This window comes from Trachurus trachurus (genome assembly GCF_905171665.1).
Source record: "Trachurus trachurus genome assembly, chromosome: 21".
Classification (NCBI taxonomy): domain Eukaryota; kingdom Metazoa; phylum Chordata; class Actinopteri; order Carangiformes; family Carangidae; genus Trachurus; species Trachurus trachurus.
In genome coordinates, this window is record NC_139899.1 from 17,477,093 (window position 1) to 17,498,276 (window position 21,184).

The window sequence follows — 21,184 nt, forward strand, 5'->3', positions numbered from 1 at the left end:
AACTCAATTAACGTCACTGACACTGCCAGTCAGAGCATAAAGGCAGGTACGCAGCTTCTGTTGCCCTTTTGTTTCCAAACAAAAGGTTCCCTCACGTATTCAGCCAAGAGTAGGGCAGTCTTTATGAAATGCTAGACAAATAATGATTCATTGTTTAATCTAGATAGGCCTGTGTTTTTCATCTGTTATCGTCTCAACGTATAAGCTCTGTTGTATTAAATTGGAAGATACAGTACTTCGGTAACAGTTGCTCAATAGTCGAGCGAGACAGAAGGAAATTAAAACAAACAAAAAATGTTCCTTTTTGTGGGTGCAGAGAAGCTTAAGGATAAAGCATATCTCTATTTGACTTGTCATAGAGGATTATTTTTATGTCTGTAAATTACAAAGCATGATAAATACCCCAACCAATTCATGTTGTTTTCCTGAATTAATTCAGCAGGTTATACATTTAATAAAATTTATGAGCAATACATATAATGTGTATACATCTCACATCTGATTTCTTCAAATCTGTTCATTTGTGTGTGTGTGTGTGTGTGTGTGTGTGTGTGTGTTGTTTCCCAGGAAGAATCCTCAACAGGTTTTCGAAGGACATTGGTTACCTGGACTCACTGCTCCCATGGACGTTTGTGGACTTTATCCAGGTGAGTCTCACCTCGGCAGGTTTGGTCGCTGGCGCTGCAGCATGGGGAGGCCATTTCATGCCTGGCTAAACCTGCTTTGTGGTCTGGGTCTCCTAATCTGGAAACAATTACTGTAGGATTACCCGCCAGCGCGGCCCAGCGCCTGCACAGATTTAATAAAAGTGTGCACATAGGCTGAGGGCGTGGCTCCCCCAGTGTGACACAACAGAAACGGCATCCTCAGAGAATGTGTATGGAGACTAAGCAAGTGATTGGGGGAGAGAAAGGAACCAAAGAGGAAATAAAGCCCACGGGATGATGGGTCAGATGCGGAGGAAAACAGTGGGGAGGCGAGGAGGGGGTGACAAGGATGATGTGTTGAGTGGCAAAAGGGAAAAAGTGTGATCAGCAGGCGTACGATGTGTTTGTAGGAGTGGAGCTGGGAGCGTGGTAGAGGATGGGGGGGGGGGACAGGTCAGTTGGAGCAGATCCAGAACAGGACTCTTAGTGCAATTCACCCTAATGTTCTACAGTCTTACAGGCCCGGGTAGCCAAGGGCCACCCTGCTGCATAACCAGGTTAGGTTACCAAATGCCACCCTGCCACCACGACAGCCATCTCCCACGAAAGCCCGAGGAGATGAGCCAGCTCATGCACCTAGCGCCACAAAGAAGGGAATGTTCGCTGCACAATTCGAGGTAGAGGAGCAGGCGTGGCTCCTTGGTTAGGGCCAAAGAATAGAACAAAGGCGCGCTGAAAACGAATCCCCCCTCCACAATGCCTGAGTGATGTTTGTGGCAGATACCCATCTCACAGTAGACAAAAGCCATCTTAAATGCTGAAAGCACAAAAGATCATTTGCACAAAAGCTTTTTGTCTGCTATAGTTCCCCTCATTTTGATAATAAGGTGAATAATGGCTGGAGTAAAATAATAACTTTTGTTGAAGGCCTCTAAGGTCCATCCGAAAACGGTGAAAGTAGACTAGGTCATGACTTGTGTTGCACATACGCCATCACCGTATTTCATGTGTGACTTATCCAGTCCACCGCGTTGATCATAACCTTCGTTATTAAAGAATGCAGGTTTCCATGTGGGCGTGAAAAATAACAAATGACGAGCAAACTGTTAAAGTAAGACTACATACATGGTGTGTGTTTGTGCTAGCGTTTTGCTGCAGCAGTAAGTGGGAGGTGACTGTGATGGCTGACATCGGTGGCATCCTTTGGAGAAAACACTTTTGTTTGTGCTGCTTTCTGCTCTTGTTTGCAGGTGTCTTTCCCCTGAGCAGCCTTTAATGCTTTCAGGAAGGAAGATTTTCCCTCTTTTTTATCAACGTATTAGCCGCGCAGAAAAGCTGCTGATCCCGACCATTGTTGCTCATTCGTGGAAGGACATTTCCCCATAGTCATTGTTTAAATGGTTGTCAGTGGGGAATAAAGTGAAACTTCATAAACAATGCCCTAACTGGTTTATCTCTCTCTATGGGGAGTGACCGCTTCTGTGCGGGGATTTACACCAGAGCCTCCTCCTTTATGGTGGAGTAAGCACTTCACAGCCCCTCAGCACTGCCCCCATACCCGCCTAACAAGGGGATTCCCTCAAGCTGGGGGAACCTGGTTACACCCCAGAGCCCTATTTTTTTCCACAGGTCTCATTTAGTAGTAATTTAGTATATTGGGGGAAAAAGGCTCTTTCTCTCCTCTCTTTATGGTCAGAGGACAAAGACAGAAATGTCAATTAAAAACACCTCAGGCTTTTGGGACTGTCAGCTTTTGTTTGGACTTGACCTTTAAATCCTGGGTTGCCTCTATTTTCACAGAGGGGGCAGAGGAGGAGGGAAAGACAATAAGGGGTGAGTACAGGGGTCTTTCAGTGGAGGATTTTCTGTGAAGGCTCTTGACCAAGTCACACCACTAACTGTGGGGTCCATAGCTACATTCATAGTAGGTCTTCTCAGCCGCCCATGCAAATTCAGTTTGTCAGGATGTTTATGCTTAGACACAAACTGACGATTGCTTTCATTTAAGCAGGACTTCAGCTGCTCACATCACTTTTAAAAAAAATCACAAAAAACATCCATGAATATTTGCTCACAAATCACACACGTCAATTACAGCAAAGCAAAACCTGCCGGAGAGGGAGAGCAGTTTGCGTGTGTGAGGGAGAGAGGGCGTGCACGAGTTTGCAGAAGCACACAAACACAGAGCAAAGATGGCTATTATCTAAAAAACACTGGCGGGTGGATCGTTGTGTGAGTCTGTTATATTGTGGCACATTGTGTGTCAGGCCTCTTCAGTGGCTTTGTGGGATATGAGAACTGCTGACGTAACCGTGAGTGCTGTAGGATGGGATTTCACCGGCTTTCTCTCTTTCTTTCACCACGCTTGTGACAGAAGAGGTGAAGAATGCACTGGCTCCAGGCGTTACACAGATTAACCTGAGAAACACAGGGGACGGACCTGTGTGGAGAAATATATAGGCTCTGCCATAAATCCCCTCGGACCATTGTTTTATGACAGTGCCATTGTGTTCCCTGCACAAGGTGAAAAAAGCAACACAGAAAGGTTAGAGGCCTAAAGATGGAAGTTTGTTGTTTGTCAAATGAGTCTGAATATAAACCAGAACACAAGAAAACACCAGTGTATATGTGTGTGTGAGCATAGCTGGCCACTCAGCAATACCACACATGGTCATTTGATGGCGAACACTGGCCGGCAAAAGCTCCCAGCATGTGTGTATATGTGTGTGTGGTCTCCCATGATGCTGCGGTCCAGCACCTCAGCTGCTCTGACTCAGACCTAGAGGGCTGGGGTTGTTTTGAGCCCTGGGAACTTACATAACAAAGTCTCAATCTCATCTAGGATCTCACCTCATGTCAATATGATGGAGATAATGGATTCTATGCTTTCTGCCAGTGACTTTTGTATGTGTGAATTGCTGTTTTCTTGCGTGTTTGAAAAAGTTTTTTGTGTTGTTATCAAGAGGAAGAGAGCGAGAGAAAGGAGCAATGACTGAATGAATGAATTTGCTGGACACTAGTGATTTATAGTAGAGAGAGAGAGAGAGAGAGAGAGTGAGACTGCATTTCAAAGCCTTTCTCTTATTTCCAAAATGGGGTTGGAAATCAGCAGCTTGACTGAGCCCAAATAAGTGACTTCTTTTTACCTTTTCACAGCACACAAAGGCCTAATCCTAGGACTACTTGAGCCACCAATGTAGACAGCGACTGAGACCACCACAGTATGTGTCAGACCCTCCTCACCACACACAAAACACATTGACTGCAGCTTTATGAAGTGAAAATGGCCCAGAAAGGGAAAATGTGAAGGAGGTGTCCACAGTCATTTCTCCCAAATAAAAGCCACAGCATCTGGGCATTTAATGCTAAAATAAAGCCCAAAGACAGAGTAGAATGGATTGGGTCACTTCCATTGTTCCAGAGCCCAAGTGGAACAGCCCTGTTTTGTTTCAGTACCACTGACCCTTGCAACTTATTGTGCAGCTCTGTCACGTAAAGTGTGGAGTGAAGAAAAAAAAAAAGAAAAAAGAAAAAATTCCAACGATGACAGAGGACTTCTTTTGAGGAATTTTCTTCACCATGTGTTCCTCTCATTTCCTGTTTTGTTTGCACATCTTTCCCAGTGGCAAATATTGCACACTGACAGTAAATAAAGGGAGGATGAAAAAGGGGTTGTAAAAAGCATACTGATTCTTTGTGTCCAGAGGGATGTTTAATTAAAGGGAAGTGTTTATTTTCTGCTGCGGAACAACAGTCGCTATCATTGCCGAACACAAATATAGCAATTAACTTCAATTTTCTACATTTATTTGGACATCAAAGAGCTGATAGAATCATTGAGAAAATAAAGCAATTAGGGTCAGCAGAGATCTGAATGGTCTTTGGACACAGCAGTGTGCCCAGTTTGCTTGAATGACTGAATCACATGCGTGCGGTAGCTTTCTTTTCTTGCTAAAGAGCAATTAGCGGTAATTCTTTATTTAAACTGTTTGTATACAGAACCTTTCATCCTTTTATCTACTTTTATGTGCAGCGGGATGTGGCTTTGGGAGTTTTCTTTTCCTGTGTGGTTTTCATAGGAGATATGGATGTGGTCTGAGGGGGTGAGGTGTACACTTGTAGGATGGCTTATCGGAGTCATCTGTGTGTAGTGTGGGTGGGGGCCACGGTGTTCCCGATGCTGACATGATAAGCGGCAGACCACGCAAATGGATCACATCAAACGCGGGGCCTTGGCGGCAGAGGCCCTTGGGGAGCAGGAGGAGGCTAGACTCCTATCTAATGGTTCCTGTTTCTCCTCCGTCCCCTCAGACGACCCCACCGTCAGATAAGCTGGCCTGGCCTCGGACCTCCGTGGCCCCCTGCTGAAATGGGCCCAATTAGAATTCAAATTAACCAACCAGCAAACAAAAATGAGCGGTGTCAATGTGTCACTAACCAGCAGCGGGAGAGTGAAAGAAAAAACAGTCTATATGATAAGACGTTTGTTCAGTTAATATTTGATCCCTCAAGGGAAGGCTGGATAACATGCAGTAATGGCCCATGTGCCACCATCTCACTTTGCAGTCTGGTAGCCTTCCATCAAGGCTAAGATTGAAACTTATGTACTGTGAAATTCTTGGGATCAGTTGTGCTCAGTAGCTTCCACTTACTGTTTGATTGTGTGGGCTCCACTATGGCAATGGTTAGACTAGTAATACCCTCTTATCTGAACTGCAAATGGGATTGAGTGGCTTTTCATCATAAAACTACACTGAAAGTGATCATGCTTAAATGTGTGCTTAAGTGGCAGATAACATCCGTAATTAAGGTGCTAAATTAAATTTTCATCTCTCTGGGCTAGTCTGAGACCACTGAAGGTAACCGCACGATCCTAATCTCCACGTCTTATGATTCATCTCTTAGGATGTGTCTAATTTCAGGGTGTGAGGTTTCAATTTTATCATCTACCAATCGAATATGAAATATGTAACACAGTATATCTTTCAGTTAAGAAGAAACGCCCGCACCCATATTCAGTGGTGGAAGAAGTATTCCGTCGCCTCACATGGATAAAAATATTAATACCACATGGTAAACACACTCCAGTACAAGTGCGCCATTCAAAGTTCCACTTAAGTAAAAGTGTGTAAGTATTATCAGGGCCATGTACTTTAATAATTGGAAGTAAAAGTACTTGTCTGTCTTGTGCAGTATGTATATACTGTGTGTATAACCACTGTATTTTCTCAGAAATGAAATGATGCACACATTAATTTACATAAAATCTAATTATTCTACTATTCTAGTAGTATCTTGAAATTTTAGTGTGTTAAAGTACCAAGTCACTGTATATTACCGCCAAATATAGGCTACTGTAAAATCACTCTATATACATTTCATTACATCTGATACTGATCAGAGGTCAGTTCTCTACACACTACAGGTGTGAGTGCTTTGGTGTCGTCAGCCCTCATTGCCTCCAATCCTGTTTAGGCAGCTCTGGTATCCTGGTCTAGATGTGTCACGGAGCCATTAACACGGGTGATGAGTCACTGTGTTGTTGAGGGCTGTGTGGTTTGAGTGTGATGTATCAGACACCCACAGTGTGGTTCCCAGAGCTCTCTGCCAGTCACTGTGGCCATGCCTGTTGGCTGGCTGCTCTGCCAGGGAGGCTTACAGGCCAGAAGTGTTGAAGGGAAAGCCTGAGGGAGACGGGGATATGAGCTGCAGTGGCCAAGTGGTAAATTCTCACTTGCTACTAAGTGAGAATTAGCACCGTGATCGTTTTCCTTTCACACTGTGAGTCACATAAGCTCAGTCCCACAACCTGCTGTCACCTTACTGTATGTCCATGATGGTCTCACACAAATAGAGCTGAAAGAGTTTCTCTTGTTCAGCCTCAGAAAATAGGCCTCAGTGCCCCAGTGGTAGGCCACACAGCAGCAGTGGAGCTTTTGACTGTTTTGCTGTTTGATTAATGTTTTGCACACATCTTTCCCTCGGTCCCAGGTTTTTCTCCAGGTCATTGGAGTGATCGCAGTAGCTGCAGTCATCATCCCTTGGATCCTTATTCCCGTTGTTCCTCTGCTCATTGTCTTCCTGTTTCTGAGATTCTACTTCCTGAAGACCTCCAGGGACATCAAGCGCCTCGAGTCCACCAGTAATTTTTTTCAGTTTTTTGTGTGTGGGGGTGTGGACATGTCCATTTGTGCAAAAAGACAAAAGCAGACCACAGGAATGCTAATAGACCATTGAAGAAAGCCATTGGCATTAGCATAAAGGCTAAAGGTGGCGGTAGCCTATGGCTCGGCCACACGCAGTTTCCTCAAGAGACGGGAGTTCATGACATCACATACAATGGGAAAAATGCCAAGTGGGCATGACTAGGCCATTGCCGGCTTTAGCTTATCTATTTTACTTTGGGCTGAGAGCCCAAATGCACATTGACCAACAGGCCCCATAGTCTTAAAGAATAAAAGTCCTATCAAAAAGCTTGGATGGAAACATTTAGGTTTTGTCTTTGGCTTTGTAAAACTAACAAATAGAAACAAAAGACCACTCAATGGCAACCTTCACCTAAATCAAAACTGACAGGGAAACGTCTCATGCTTGCACGATGCTGTACACATCTCACGTATCGCTATTAATTACCACATCATTGTTTCTTTGTATACACTTTCTGATAGACAATATGTCAGGAAGCAACATGGCAGGTCTCAGTAGTAGGTTGCAATATCTCGGTTACTTGAATATATATACTGAAACAGTGTAGAAGTCATCAGATATAATATGACAGTAGTTCATGTATTTTTAAACCATGTGCACACTTAAGCAATATGTATAAAACTCTTTAAACTGTCCTTAGTGTAACAGAAAGAAACATTTGTATTAAAAACCTTGGCTTAGGTGTTATAATAATAGATTTCTGTTACATTTTTGTACAAATGTAAGACATGTTTCATATGTTTTTCTTTTAGCTCGGAGTCCCGTCTTCTCCCACCTGTCTTCCTCCCTCCAAGGCCTGAGCACCATTCGTGCCTTCAAGGTTCAGCAGAGGTTTCAGCAGATGTTTGATGAATTTCAAGATCTTCACTCAGGTGAATGGAACTTAACATTTTATTCAAAGTAATGCTCTTTTTTTTGATTTAGGTCATAGAGGACACATGTATAATTTTATTATTAGTATTTTTTTTTATTTTTTTTTACCACAACATGGGTTCACGTCATGATAACTTCTGTATTTTGACCATTCAAACTTCCACAGTCCATAGTTTTCTTTGTTTGATATGTCAATAGACTTTTGTAACCACGGACAGCCCCTTACATCATTACTGATGCAGGATCACTCGCACGTTTACGTTACAGCGCAGTGTATAATCTAATGTCTGTGGTTGTGTTGTGTTAACAGAGGCCTGGTTCCTATTCCTGACGACTTCTCGCTGGTTTGCTGTGCGTCTGGATGGAATTTGTTCCATTTTTGTCACCATTACCGCTTTCGGCTGCCTTTACTTCAGGGATGGTACCGTATGTGTTTTAGTGGAACCATGATGATAAACTCATTATTGTGTGACTGCATGTTGACATTTGCTCTAATGTTACAGGTTTGGAGCCAGGTGCTGTGGGTCTGGCTCTGTCTTATGCCATTACACTCACTGGCATGTTCCAGTGGGGCGTCAGACAGAGCGCTGAGATCGAGAGCATGGTGAGAACATTCACATTTGAACAGTTAACTGCAATTTGGACGTTAATGAACTACTGAACACATTATTTATGTACTCATTTAATCCAGTTTTGTGATTTATTCTCCAACATGTATAAATAATTTCAGTTAATCTGTTGCTTTATTTGATCCTCAAATTCTCGAAAGAAATCAAGTTGCAGGGTGGGAATTGTAGGATGCAGCGTTTTTGGAGCTTGACTTGCACTGGAGGCTCAAATTCAGGATGTCCTTCCCACTGTTTTTGGGCAGTCTATTTTTGAAATGTGTCTATGTTCTTCACCTTTATGGAAGTTAAGTGCTAAATCACTGGAGAACTCCTTTCCAACAAAGATCTAAAGCTTAAATATCATTCTCTTTGAGATGGTAGAATATACATACTACATTCATATAATTTCATTAAATTCTAAAGTGACCTTAACAAAAATCCACATAAAAATGTTTGCCTTGTTTTTACAGATGACATCAGTGGAGAGAGTGGTTGAGTATGCAGAGCTGGAGAGTGAAGCACCTTGGGAAACGGACAAACAGCCTCCGCATGACTGGCCGAAGACAGGCTCCATCACCTTTGACAGAGTCAACTTCTCTTACAGTGCCAGTGAGCCTTTGGTCCTAAAGAGCCTTAGTGTTGTCTTCACTTCCAGAGAAAAGGTTCTTGTCTTTATTCCCACCTGTGCATGCTTACTGGTGTGCACAGCCCATGACTTGGGTTGATATGCAGCTAGTGTAGAGGGTGTGGTGTGGTTCTTTTTTATGTGGCATTATTTTGAAATCAATTATTAAAAGGACAGCATATGTGCTTCTGCATCTTGAGGACTATACCATTTGTGATTCATGGAATACATATCATGTAATTAAGACTGTTCAAGTGGATCCATTTGTTCCCAATTTGCATTTTGAGCTACCTGACGGTGACAACTGTTTATTCACTATATAGAGAGAAGAGGCCAAGGTAGAGGGGCGAAGAAAGAGAGAGAGGAAGGCAGAGGGAGATGGTTGAGGATGATTGAAATTGTGTTTAATGCTGGGGGTGTATTTTGCATGGCTATGGTTGGCCAGGGCGGCTGATTTCACAATGGATGGGTTGATAAGTGCAGAGCCCCTGGCTCTGACAGCCCATGGGAGGGATCTTTGCCGCATGCCATGGGGGTGAAAGGCTTTGTGCATCCTGACAGTTCCCCTGACACCCTTTCACAAGGAAACCTGCACCTACCACCTACAGTACAAGACACATTCACTCTGCCACTTAACTAAAGTCATATACTCTACATAATCATATAAAAGCACATAACTCACCAAAGCACCTCAGCTTCCGTTTGTTTGGAGAGAAATGGCTTGGAAAGGGCAAAATTCTTATCTCCAGGACTCAAATCAAGATCAGCATTTGCCTTTACATTTCTTATGTTGTAGATAACTGTTAGAGCAGCATAAAATGTCATGTGAACTTTGACATTCTTTTTTTTCATCAAATGTTTTATTGAAATTTGAAAGGCATCATTATACATTCAACAGCACAGTAGCAGCCAAAAATGTTAAAACACTAAACAACACAAAAGGTCAGCAGAATATAGGAAAGATATAACCAGCCTCTAAAAAGTATGCACATGAAGTAAATTAAAAATACATTCAACATTTACCACAAGAAAATTAATAAACATTCAACATCTACCAGAAGGAGTATGTACATACTTTCCCGCATAACTTAGGCAACACATATAATAATACACACAGACATAAGCCTACATACAAACAAGTAGTTACAGTAAGGGATACTGAATGAGGCGGCAAATAAAACTAAATGAATCAGGCAAAATGTTACGTAAACAAAGAGAAAAAGTGCTACTGATGTTGAAAATCTTACAACCTAGCTAAATTTACCAAACTATTAGATAACTTAGACATTCTTATGTGTTTGTCTGAAATAAGATAAAGGTAAAAATATTAGAGTGAAATGAACACCCAGGAAGATGTGACTCACCTGTGCCAAATACAGTTTCACATGTTTGTCATTTGTTGAAATAGCTTAAAGCCTTTGTTTGCATTCGCTGCCAATCTGGAAATTGTGTGAGTTATTATATTGCAGGTTCCGGTGAGAGGCACACAGCTGTACAAAGCCTCTGTGTTCACATCTTTTTTCCTACTCACTGTCAAGGTTTATTCCTTTTTCCTGTTCAGATCAGATAACAAAACACTTGTATAAGTCATTTTTGAAATTCCCACATAGATGGCTTTTAAAGGCACCTACAGCGGACATGCTTTGCTGTCTCGAGGCCTTGTATTTATTGTGCTTTGTGCAACATACCAGCACCCTGAAAACAGAAAACATGTGATTTGAAGGTTTTCTTAATAATTCTTAAGAGAGTTATGATTGATTATTTCTGGATTTGAAGTGTGCCATGCAGGTTTCTGTTTGTAATTAAGGTGTGACATGAAAGGATCCAACACAAGCCCAGTTGTAATTCATGGTGTACTGTATACAAGGTCCCCTCCTCTTCCATCCTTGAGCATTAGGTTACTGGGTGCAAAGTGCATACTTACGGCCTAGAACATTTCTTTTCTGTTGGACTTTTCACAAAGTGCTTTATTGTCAGACAAAAACATAAAAGACTGAATACAGTACATGTTCTGAATGCAAGTAATAGTTTACAGAGCTACTATACAATAAAACAACTTGTTGACTTGTGTAGAGCTGGGTGACTTCTGCAGGAAAGGGTATGACTCATTGTGTGAAGGGCCTGTTCTCCAACCTCATTCAGTGAGAAATCTTTGTTCGGAATAAACATGGGAACTTTCTTAGCCACATGATGTGCCTGTAGCTGAGATTCAGTCATATCTCTTTAGTCGTGTTGTTGTCCTTCCTGTTACTGCAGCTTCAGCAGGACAGAGATTTGTCATATTCTACTGTCACACTGTTTTCTCGGGTCCATTTGGGAAAAGATGATGTTTCCTACAAGGACCAGTGATTTGTTCCTCTGTCACTCAGGGGATAATCACCTGTGTTTCCCGAAGCCCTCTGAAAGGAACAGTGTTGCCCCACTCTGCAGTCTGGTCTCAGTTTGATGTCAGTTTGGATGATTACATCTTGATCCTTCCTCCCTAACTGGGCAAAAAGGGGGAGGAAAAACGTTATAGTTGCATGTTCTCTATGTGTTGGCATGTTATGTGCACAGCAGGTCTTTGTCATTCAAGCAGTGTTATTGGTAATCCCCCTGTCTAAACAAAGGGTTGCCCATTGGCTGTGTAGTGGCATATAACAGGCCTATAGGTTGGCAGGCTGCAGTGTGTGGCATCAGCAGTTCAGTTCAATGGAACAAGCCACAATTCGCCTTGCGGTGCCAGTGCTTGCACCATTCCCTGTTCATTGGTACCTACGGGCAGATTGGATCCGAGTCCGTGCTCAGATTGTTGGCGGTGACGGCAGAGTAAAGTTCGACTAGACAAACAAAATGAGTCAGGGAGGACTAGACTGTAAATATATTGTATAATTAAAGTTTTTATTATAAATGTTCAGTGGCTGCTGAAACATAAAACCTGGTTTGTAACCCCAGCCCTTTACAAAATAGAATATTTTCCATCAGCTTCATTTATCTCCTCATGTAATTGAAACCTACTGACATTTACCGATATTAAGCCTATGTGTAATAAATAATCTAAAGTAGCTCAATAATATTTTTTTTCTGTAAATTGTTTATTTTTTAACAGCTTTAAAAATATCTCCCATCCCTAAACTGTAGGTTGGCATCGTTGGACGCACTGGTGCTGGGAAAAGCTCCCTGATGTCCGCCTTGTTCCGGCTTGCAGAACCTGAGGGAAGAATAGTGATTGACGGGTTTCTGACTTCTGCAATTGGTCTACACACCCTGCGCCAGAAAATGTCCATCATCCCTCAGGTGCCAATATATATATACTGTATACTGTATATTATATTATATTATCTTTTTTATCTTTTTTTTTTTTGAAATCACTGTTGTGTCTTAGTGAAAAAATATTTATTAGAAGGTAAATACAGCATTCCATCTTTTGCTCCCAAGTTTGTTATTTCCCGTGATTGAGAAATGTCAGAGACGTCAGATGAACAGTGGTAACAGAAACCTTCATGCTTTGGCCCTTTTTATACGCCTGGCTTTTAAAAAGCTAAAACAAGTGAGGAGAATTACAGTCGTCACTCAGGGGATTTCTGAAAGTGAGACAAACGGATGCCTTGAGACAGTTTAACTTTATTTCCGCTTGTTGAAACTGATACGGCATTAAGAAAATGCCAGCCTGCGGGTGAGTGTCAGCAGAGTGGAGGGAGGGGAGAAGACTCCCACGGCCTGTACTGTGAAGAGAGCAGTTCCCCATCCCTGACAGAGGATTAAGCCCTCTACCCCCCAAACATGGGAAAGCTGCTTAGACGAAGTCTCCCCCATCCTCACAGTCAGAGTCCCCTTGTACACCGTCACTTAGCCCAAGTCTCAAACATTTCCAGGGTGACGCCAAGATGCCCAAAAACAGTTTCATTAATGCTTTTTCTGTGGATTTGATAGGTTCCTGGCATTGCTACTGCTGCAGATAAAGTTTTACTTCCAAGTCCAAACTAGTTTGAGATGGATGTGATGTGTGTTTGATGTGATTTTGTTTACTCTGTCTGTCTCTCCTAGAGGGAGAGACTTGCACAAAGTGGCAGGTTACGACTCAGAACTTTTAAGTGCGTGCCCATCTGTATCACGTATTGGATGGCATTCTCATGACATAAAGTCTAAGCAGTATTCAGAAGAGTCGAGTTTCTGTGCTGTTAGTTTTACAAACTTATATATAGAGAGAAGTCTCTTGCATTTATACAAATTCATCTGAAAGCCTTTTATTCTCCCGCTAGACGTCAGAGATAAAGTGATATTCACTCGGCCTTTCACATGGAAAGAATCGTGATATCAATTGCCAGTCGCTTTACTTTTTCATGTGGAATTTTGAGTGTGATATGTATACTATACATTGGCCGTGAGGAGTTTCATTATTTGCCACCCACAGATTTTGATTATGATAAGCTTGTATTAGCATATGGCATTAAAAAAGGATCCATTTCCTTTTCCATTGAATTCTCAGGAATGACTCACTAAAAATGAATTCTGTAGCAAACAGAGGGCTTAGAATTGGTGGAGCACATAATCGGTCTATGGAAAGCTGTGCTTGAAAGCAGTTTTTCCCGACCTAACATTGAATCCTCAATTAAAGTATGTCACAAAACTAGTTTGAATTGGGACTTCAGCTGGCTTAATGACAAGGCTGTATTTCGGTGACAGAGGAAAAAGCTCATTGGAAGTAAAGAGGTGGAACATTTTCGAAGACACAGGTAGCAGGGATGAAGTCCTGAAAGCTGAGGTTTTTTTTTTTTGTCTGGATGGAAATTGAGCAGTTAGTCCTGAGTCCTCTGGCCTACATGAAGGTTTTGTTGAGACGTGATTTTTGTATTTGAGGTGTGCGCTCTGTATGAATCTCTGTTCCTACACACATGAATGCATGTGGCGCTTTTGCACTGTGTCGCTGTCACAGTGCCGGCTTTGAGTTGACCCAGAGAGCAGAGATGAAGGTGTGGATAGTGAGTCACACTCAGGCTGGTAGTTCTGTAATCTTAATGCAGGACACTGAGCCTTTTAGACCCATTGTGTACTTTACTTTTCCTCCTGGTCTAATCTCACAGTTGCCAGGTGAACATTTCCTATCTTGATTTGAGGTCAGATCCATATCTTGAGGAAGCTGGAGTTACAACATTGGCTTTGCTGTGATGAGGATATAGTGGAAGCCTATCACGCTTTCTTAAGGCGCATTGCTCACCGCTTTGCGTCACCTCGGTGGCTGTGATATTTTTTTTTCAGATGGTCATTACACCCATTTACGTGCAGTAAATTCTGACCTGTCCGGCTGTATGTGTTCACTGATAAAACGCTACGGTAAATGATGCCACATGAAAACCTTATCTGCTTTAGTTCTGCACTGAAAGGCTTGACAACAACCTAAGAGTGTCCTAGCAAGCGTTCATTAAATCACTTAAACGTTTGAGCAGGATTTATGGGTAAATATCCAACCTGACAAGGAGATGTCGGCTTGCTCCTGTTTTATCAGGTTAACCACAAACAGAGTGACACGCTGCAACAGTGCCTGTGCACTTGCGAGCTCTTTTCCTCCGCACTGTAATAAAGAGCTTTATTCACTCTCCTAAGGGAGGCTGATGCGGCTGGACCTTGATACAGGTGTGTGGCTCACCATAAACACATATCTCAGCTGTTGTGAGATCAGGGGCTCGGCCTTTCATGAGGGGAGCCAGCTGATGCGCTAACCCCCGTTGATGGACACATTTCCAGTGACATCTTCAGATTATCGTTTCTAATAAAGCGACTGTATGAAATTCTTTGTGCGCTAACAGTGACTAGATGGCACTTTCTGTGTCATATATTCAGGCGACTTCGCACAGCTATTCTCCACTGACACCAGTGCACAAGCTCTGGTTTTCCAAGTAAAAAGATCAACTTATTGAAGAATAGTTGCTAAGAGCATTGAATGGAGCTCCTGAGTGTAGCAAGCCCTTTATGAACATCTTCCCCTCACACATTGCCTAGCGGCGCTCCATAAAGCCTGTCTTAACCCTTTCATACATCTTCCCCCTTGTCATTATCTTAACTGGCCACGGCCTTCTCTTTCTATATCCATCTATCCACAGGACCCAGTTCTCTTCACGGGTACCATGAGGAAGAATCTGGACCCTTTCAGGCAGCACACAGATGAGGACCTGTGGAATGCACTCCAAGAGGTACTCCAGCGTGGCTCTGAATGATTCCCCCTCACAAGCCCAGGGGGGGATCCCTCTGTCCCCCCGTACAATGCTGCCATTCAGCCTCCCTGCTCGCCACAAGTCATGGGGGGAAATCCCATTAGGGCCATGGGGCCCAGCTCAATGTGCAGCTTGTAACTGGGAACCATTGAAAGTGCTGGGGGAGATGTGTTTGGGCAGTCAGGCCAACCAGGATGAAGGCTCCCCCCACAGTGAAGGGCTTCAGCTCCTGGTCCTGCCTCTGAATGGGTTTGGTGGCCTGGATTAAAGCTAGAGGCTGGCCACAAGAGAGCACTGGCCAAGGTCATCAGTGGACCTGGCCCTGCTTTGTGCCAGGCGGTTAATGGGTGTGTTTGGATGGCTCTTTAAAGACATCCCCACAGGAAGCCTTTATACAGGAGTAATGAAGGGTTGGGGCTCTGCTCTCCCTCTCCACAGGTGCAGATGAAGGCCGTGGTGGAGGAGCTGCCCAATAAGCTGGAGACCGTGCTGACTGAGTCAGGCTCTAACTTCAGTGTAGGCCAGAGACAGCTTGTGTGTTTGGCCAGGGCCATCCTCCGCAAAAACCGCATCCTCATTATCGATGAGGCCACAGCAAACGTGGACCCAAGGTGAGAGGACACATGAGTCGATAAGAAAAACATAACAACAGAAGATTCAGTTCCACATGTAGCTTGTTTACAAGATGGATTTTCAGTCTGAATTGAATAAAACCATAACAGCACAACAACTGCACAGATTATTCTTAAAAAAAGACTGTCTACAATGGAACGATGCAAGTGTGTATCAACTATAATGCACTTTTGATGGTTAATTTGGTATTTGAAAGAATTATGTTAACGTAATGATGACAGATTGGATAGTTCTGATCAAAACTTCAGTATAGAAAACTTAATGGTCAAGAATAACAGCACTACAGCGGGTACATCGCTTTGCCTAGTTAGCCTGCACACGTCACCAAAGGTTATGGGTCAGCCACCACCGGAAGTAAACAAAACGGTGTTATTTGCATTCATTTTTTTTAACGCACTAAATGTTTAAAGGGACAACGAAGAGTTTGTGTTATAAAAAAGTCTCATGAATCTACGTTACCCACACTTGTTAATGGGTCCATTTTCGATGAAAATATAGCGTTTTGTCTTTATCGTTATTTTGTTATTATTATTTAGTGGTCGGCTCGCCCAGCATTTCCTGCTTTCAGTTTCGCGGACGCTGCCCGGCGGGTCATGAGAATAACGCAGCCGAATGGCCGCTTATGGTCGGAACTACGACGGTATCTGATCGTCTTCGAACCTCCGACTTTCATTCTTGATCAATGAAAACATTCTTGGCAAATGTTTTTGCTTTCGTCCGTCTTGCTCCGGTCCAAGGATTTCACTGTGCGCGCGGAGGTTCATGGGAAATGTAGTGTGAAAACACTTTGCTTTCCAAAACTCCTCGTTGTCAAATTAATCGCCAAAATTAACGCGTTTACTTTGACAGCACTAAAAAAAACTGATCACTTGTAATGTCACACCTAATACTCTTTGAAAAAGTGAAATATGGGAATATATATACAGTATATAAAAATTGTGAAGTATAGCGTAATCAGAAATAGTCATAACAAAACCATCAAAATAAACTTGATCTACCTTTGTAAACTTGCTGTCATATTCTTTATTTTAATGCCTGCTACTGCGCATACCTCTCTGCTGATGAGCCATTGTTCCGTGTTGAGTAAAATCCCTGCCCAAGGGTCTATAGGAAGAGAGTGTTTTTCTTTTTTTCTGTGCTTAGGTGTCGTGTTCCCCTCTCTTTCAGAACTGACGGCCTCATCCAGCAGACTATTCGGGACAAGTTTGAAGAGTGTACTGTCCTCACCATTGCTCACAGGCTCAACACTATCATTGACTGTGACAGAATACTGGTAAGGAAGGAAGGAAATTTCCACTACCCAGCACTTCAGTCAGATTTATAACACAAAACTGCTTCCCTATGGTATTCATACTCATTCATTCATACAATAACTTCTCCAATTACTTCCTGATATTCTGTGATAGCCTTTTCATAAACTGCCATCAAGTATGACAAACTAAGCTGCTTGTGCGTCCCAAGAATTTGTGGCTTGATGCAGATTAGCCTGTAAAAATATGTCTCGGATTCACCGCCATATGTTAAACACACCTGAAATTTGGAACATATAAACAGCTTTTTCTTTAAAAAAACTGTCCAGTGAACAAAGTTTTAATTCACTTGGAGTATTTTTGCAACAGCTGGGCTGATTTCTCCCTCACAGCGTTTGCCTCTCATTGAGCCCGCGCTCGTGCCACTTGATCTTTGGCCCTTTCCTGCTACTGCCTGCCGAGGTGCCAATTAGTGCCATTTGTGGCAGCATTTGTTAAGCGTCTGTGGAGGACGGTGCGCGACTTGGTGGCTGCGCGGTCACTTGAGAGGGTCGCTGAGAAAAGTCAAATATCTCACAGTGGGGATCGCTTCACACCGCTCGTGTTAAATGCCCCCAGATTGTCACACACTCCCCTGGAGAACTGAATTGGGACACACCTGAATTGACCAGTCCAAATTTTAAGCTGTGCCATATTTAGACACAGAATGTTTTCCAAGATATAAACTTTATCTCCTAGTATCCTGCGTCTAAACTGTCGATTATGACGGCAGCTGCGCAAGTCTCCCTTTCATACTAAACACACCCTGAAACTGTGCTTTAGCGATAACAAACTGCTCATTACTGGTGCAAGGAGATCGAGCTTGTTAAAATTTGTCTGTGATATAATTGCAGTCTTTTCCAAACTGCTTGTTTTGGCACTATTCTTTGTGTGGTTTACATAGTATGTGATGACATAGAAATGATGGTAATTTTCTAGCGCGTCTTAAAGGTGTGATTGTTGGATTTGAATGGGGACCACCCCTGAGCCGCTGAAATGCCAGGATAAATACACGGTTCAATCACTGATCTTCAGTCTGTCAGCGTCAGCGTAGTAGACTTTCACACTGCCAACAGGTTACGCTCATTGTCCTTGGACCCCGTCGAGCAGAAAGAGGCACCGGTGTTTGCTGTTGCATGAGTCACGTAAAATGGGTGGTTCAGAGGTGCAAAGAGCTGCTGTCCCCCCCCTCCCCCCCCATTCATCTTGCACCGTCTGCATGCATCACTCAGCAGTGAAACAGCTGAAATGTCTGTTTTCTCCAAAGTAAAGTATACAGGCAAACACACACACGTGCACACACCCAGCATTGTACGTGTGATTGCAGGTTCTGGATGCTGGCAGGATCCGGGAGTATGACGAGCCATATGTGCTCCTCCAGAACCAGGATGGGCTCTTTTACCAGATGGTCCAACAGACAGGCAGAGCCGAGGCCGCCTCGCTGCTGCACACAGCCAAACAGGTAACCACACCCACCTTTGTCCCAGGACAGGGCTGCTGTGGCTAAATAAGAGTCCAGTCGTGGCACACTAATCCCTGGCTCTCCCTTTAACTCCAGACTTCATTGCTCACCTCCAAAATAATACAGTTAAGCAACAGAAGATGTGCATAACCCTGACAATGCAAAGACACTTGATTACCATTTTAATTTAAAGTGCCTACTTGGAGCATTGCGATGCCATAACATTAATTTTAAGAGTGAAATTGTCCCTTTGTAGATTGACATCCTCTGATTTTTATCCCAGAAACTCTCCGTATAATCTTTTTCCTCATAATGTAATTTCGAGATCATTTTCGAGATGATTCCAGAAAAGCAGCTTTCTTTGCACTATATCTTTTTTGAAATATTGGGTTTAACTTCATCGCGATTTGGGATAAACTTTCTATGGGGATTACTGTAATAGAGAATGTCCATATTTTTTCCCTGTGAAATTCATTTGTGATGTATTTCCCCTTCAGACACTGAACAGATAAGAGGCGGCTATTCATTGTTCAATTCCATTTTATGTGCATCTGTCTGGGACTACAGATACCATATTGCAACTTCAAACAGGTCTTTGTGAAATAAGAAAAAGTAGGCATCATTTCATTTTCTCTCTGTCCCTCGCACAAATTTATCAGCGGAACTGTATCTTCTCAGCCAGAGGAGTGAAATGAGTAAAATACTGATTTCAAAGACTCAGCACACTGTGGTATTATTTGGTATCATCTTACCCTGCACACTGGCGGATTGGTAGTGACATTGTTCAAGCCCTTACGTTTTCCTTTCTTTATTGTGGGGTGCTCTCCTTAGATCAGATTACTGTAGCATCCATAACTGTCTAGCACCACTTATTAAATACTGAGATGGTCCACATGTTGTGTGTCAAGTTTCTATAGTCGTCAGTCAAGGTTTAAATACATTCAATAATCTGATATCAACCTCTAGCTCCTTTGTCCACATTGAAAGAGAATCTCAGAGTAGACAGTATATCTGTATAGCAGTGGCTAACCTGTTTTTTTTTATTTTCTATTTTTCATTTTGTTACAGGTTTTGCCTCTTTTTTTCACATACTTCCTGTCATTGAAATTTTCCATCTGCCAGACCTTTCTTTTGTATAAATAAATCAAGCATTTTGTAGACACTTTAAAGCAAACATTGATATCTTCCGAGACAGTTTTTCAAACACAATCTCACAGCTCAGCTTAGAAGTCACTGTTGGAGAAAATTAACTCAAATAAAACAAATAATTTCAGTGATTATCTTCCGATATTTCCTCCCTTGAATTTCACAGCTGTTTATGAGGCTAAGTAAGCCACTTTTGCATGCTTCAACGGGTGACAAATCCCTTCACCCGCCTCTGACTGGATCTGTCATAAAAAAATATATATATACAGTATTAAAAAAAAAAAACGCACCCTAACAGATCGTAGCTTAGATTGGACTGTGTGCTTGTATTCTGTGACACTGCTTCCCTGATACACTTCCAGGTTTACACGAACAAAAAGCGAGTGACAGACGTGCGCTGTGCCAAGGACATCTGTGTCATCTTTGAGACGTCTCTTTGACACTTTGGAGAGTCGCTGTGGCTACCGCTGACCAAACCCTTTACCTGTTACACTTAGTTTCTTTACCATTAAAAGGTGTTTAGACTCCCTCAGTAGATGTAGTGCATAATGTGCTGCATTTGATTGTCATAGTCCTTTGGTCTGGAACAGAAAAGAGGCAAGTATCCGAGGCAGAGCTTTATTGACAGCATTTTACTGCATGGCTGTTTATTGATTACACTCTGCTATGTTTATGTATGTGTGCTTTGGCCTCCTGGGTAGCTTCAATCCTGCACCGGTGCAGACAAGAGAGCAGATAGTGGGCGTGCAATAAATTAGTAGTGGCCTAAATTATTCTTTTAAAGCAGACATTGTTTTGCAGGACTAAGGTCTTTTGGAAAAATCTATTTAGTGAAATGCCTGACAAGACAAGGAGAAACTGAGAGGAGACACAAATGTTTTCAGTAATTATTGTGCCTTAATCAGACTATTGATTGTTTTTGTAATTGCACTGTTTTTATTGAATGGTCTTCCCGCATTTTAACCACTGTGGTTTCATGTCTACCTCAGCTCTTGTCAGGAACAAATAGTAAAGTTGAAATGGAACATATCATTTAATGGCAACGACACTGACACCAATGAACGTGCGACAAACGTTTTATGTTTATTGCTGATAAACTGCAAAATCTCCAGTGTAAGATCTACTTCCTCTCTTTACTCTTTCGATAAATGTGCTGTTGTTGCTTTGCAAACATGGCACTTTTCACTTTGGGAAATTATATAAGATTGGATAATAGTACAACTATTTATAGCTGTGTATTCATTTTGTGTATGTTTTTTTAAAGGTTATATTCCAGTGAGTTTGCACTTTGTAGTCATAGATAAGTGATACAGATGGTCACTTATCATTAACAGTAGTTGAAATCCAAATTGCACAAAATAAAACACCTATTTCAATTTTGTTTTCAGTGCTGTCTTCATTTTACTTTTAAAATGTGGTTGTCTCCTGTGTGACACTGACTCACTAACCATTTCCTCCTGCTATTGCTCATCCTATATCCAGTTGTCTGAATGGTGTGTTTGT

At 42.4% G+C, this 21,184-nt stretch overlaps 1 protein-coding gene across 2 annotated transcripts in view; it reads left to right on the top strand.

The window, feature by feature from the left end:
* The window catches only part of LOC311004648 (ATP-binding cassette sub-family C member 4-like), a 36,413-nt gene extending 15,547 nt beyond the window's left edge, over positions 1-20,866 (top strand). For both annotated transcript variants that reach the window (XM_083996809.1, XM_083996810.1), the window contains 12 exons: positions 568-647; positions 6,639-6,789; positions 7,607-7,726; positions 8,038-8,148; positions 8,231-8,331; positions 8,806-8,997; positions 12,081-12,236; positions 15,041-15,130; positions 15,590-15,762; positions 16,952-17,057; positions 18,401-18,535; positions 20,044-20,866. In XM_083996809.1, the coding sequence (XP_083852935.1) occupies positions 568-647; positions 6,639-6,789; positions 7,607-7,726; positions 8,038-8,148; positions 8,231-8,331; positions 8,806-8,997; positions 12,081-12,236; positions 15,041-15,130; positions 15,590-15,762; positions 16,952-17,057; positions 18,401-18,535; positions 20,044-20,121 (1,493 nt within the window). In that variant the 3' untranslated portion in view covers positions 20,122-20,866. The remainder of the gene's footprint in view (positions 1-567; positions 648-6,638; positions 6,790-7,606; positions 7,727-8,037; positions 8,149-8,230; positions 8,332-8,805; positions 8,998-12,080; positions 12,237-15,040; positions 15,131-15,589; positions 15,763-16,951; positions 17,058-18,400; positions 18,536-20,043) is intronic.
* Positions 20,867-21,184: the final 318 nt, after the last annotated feature.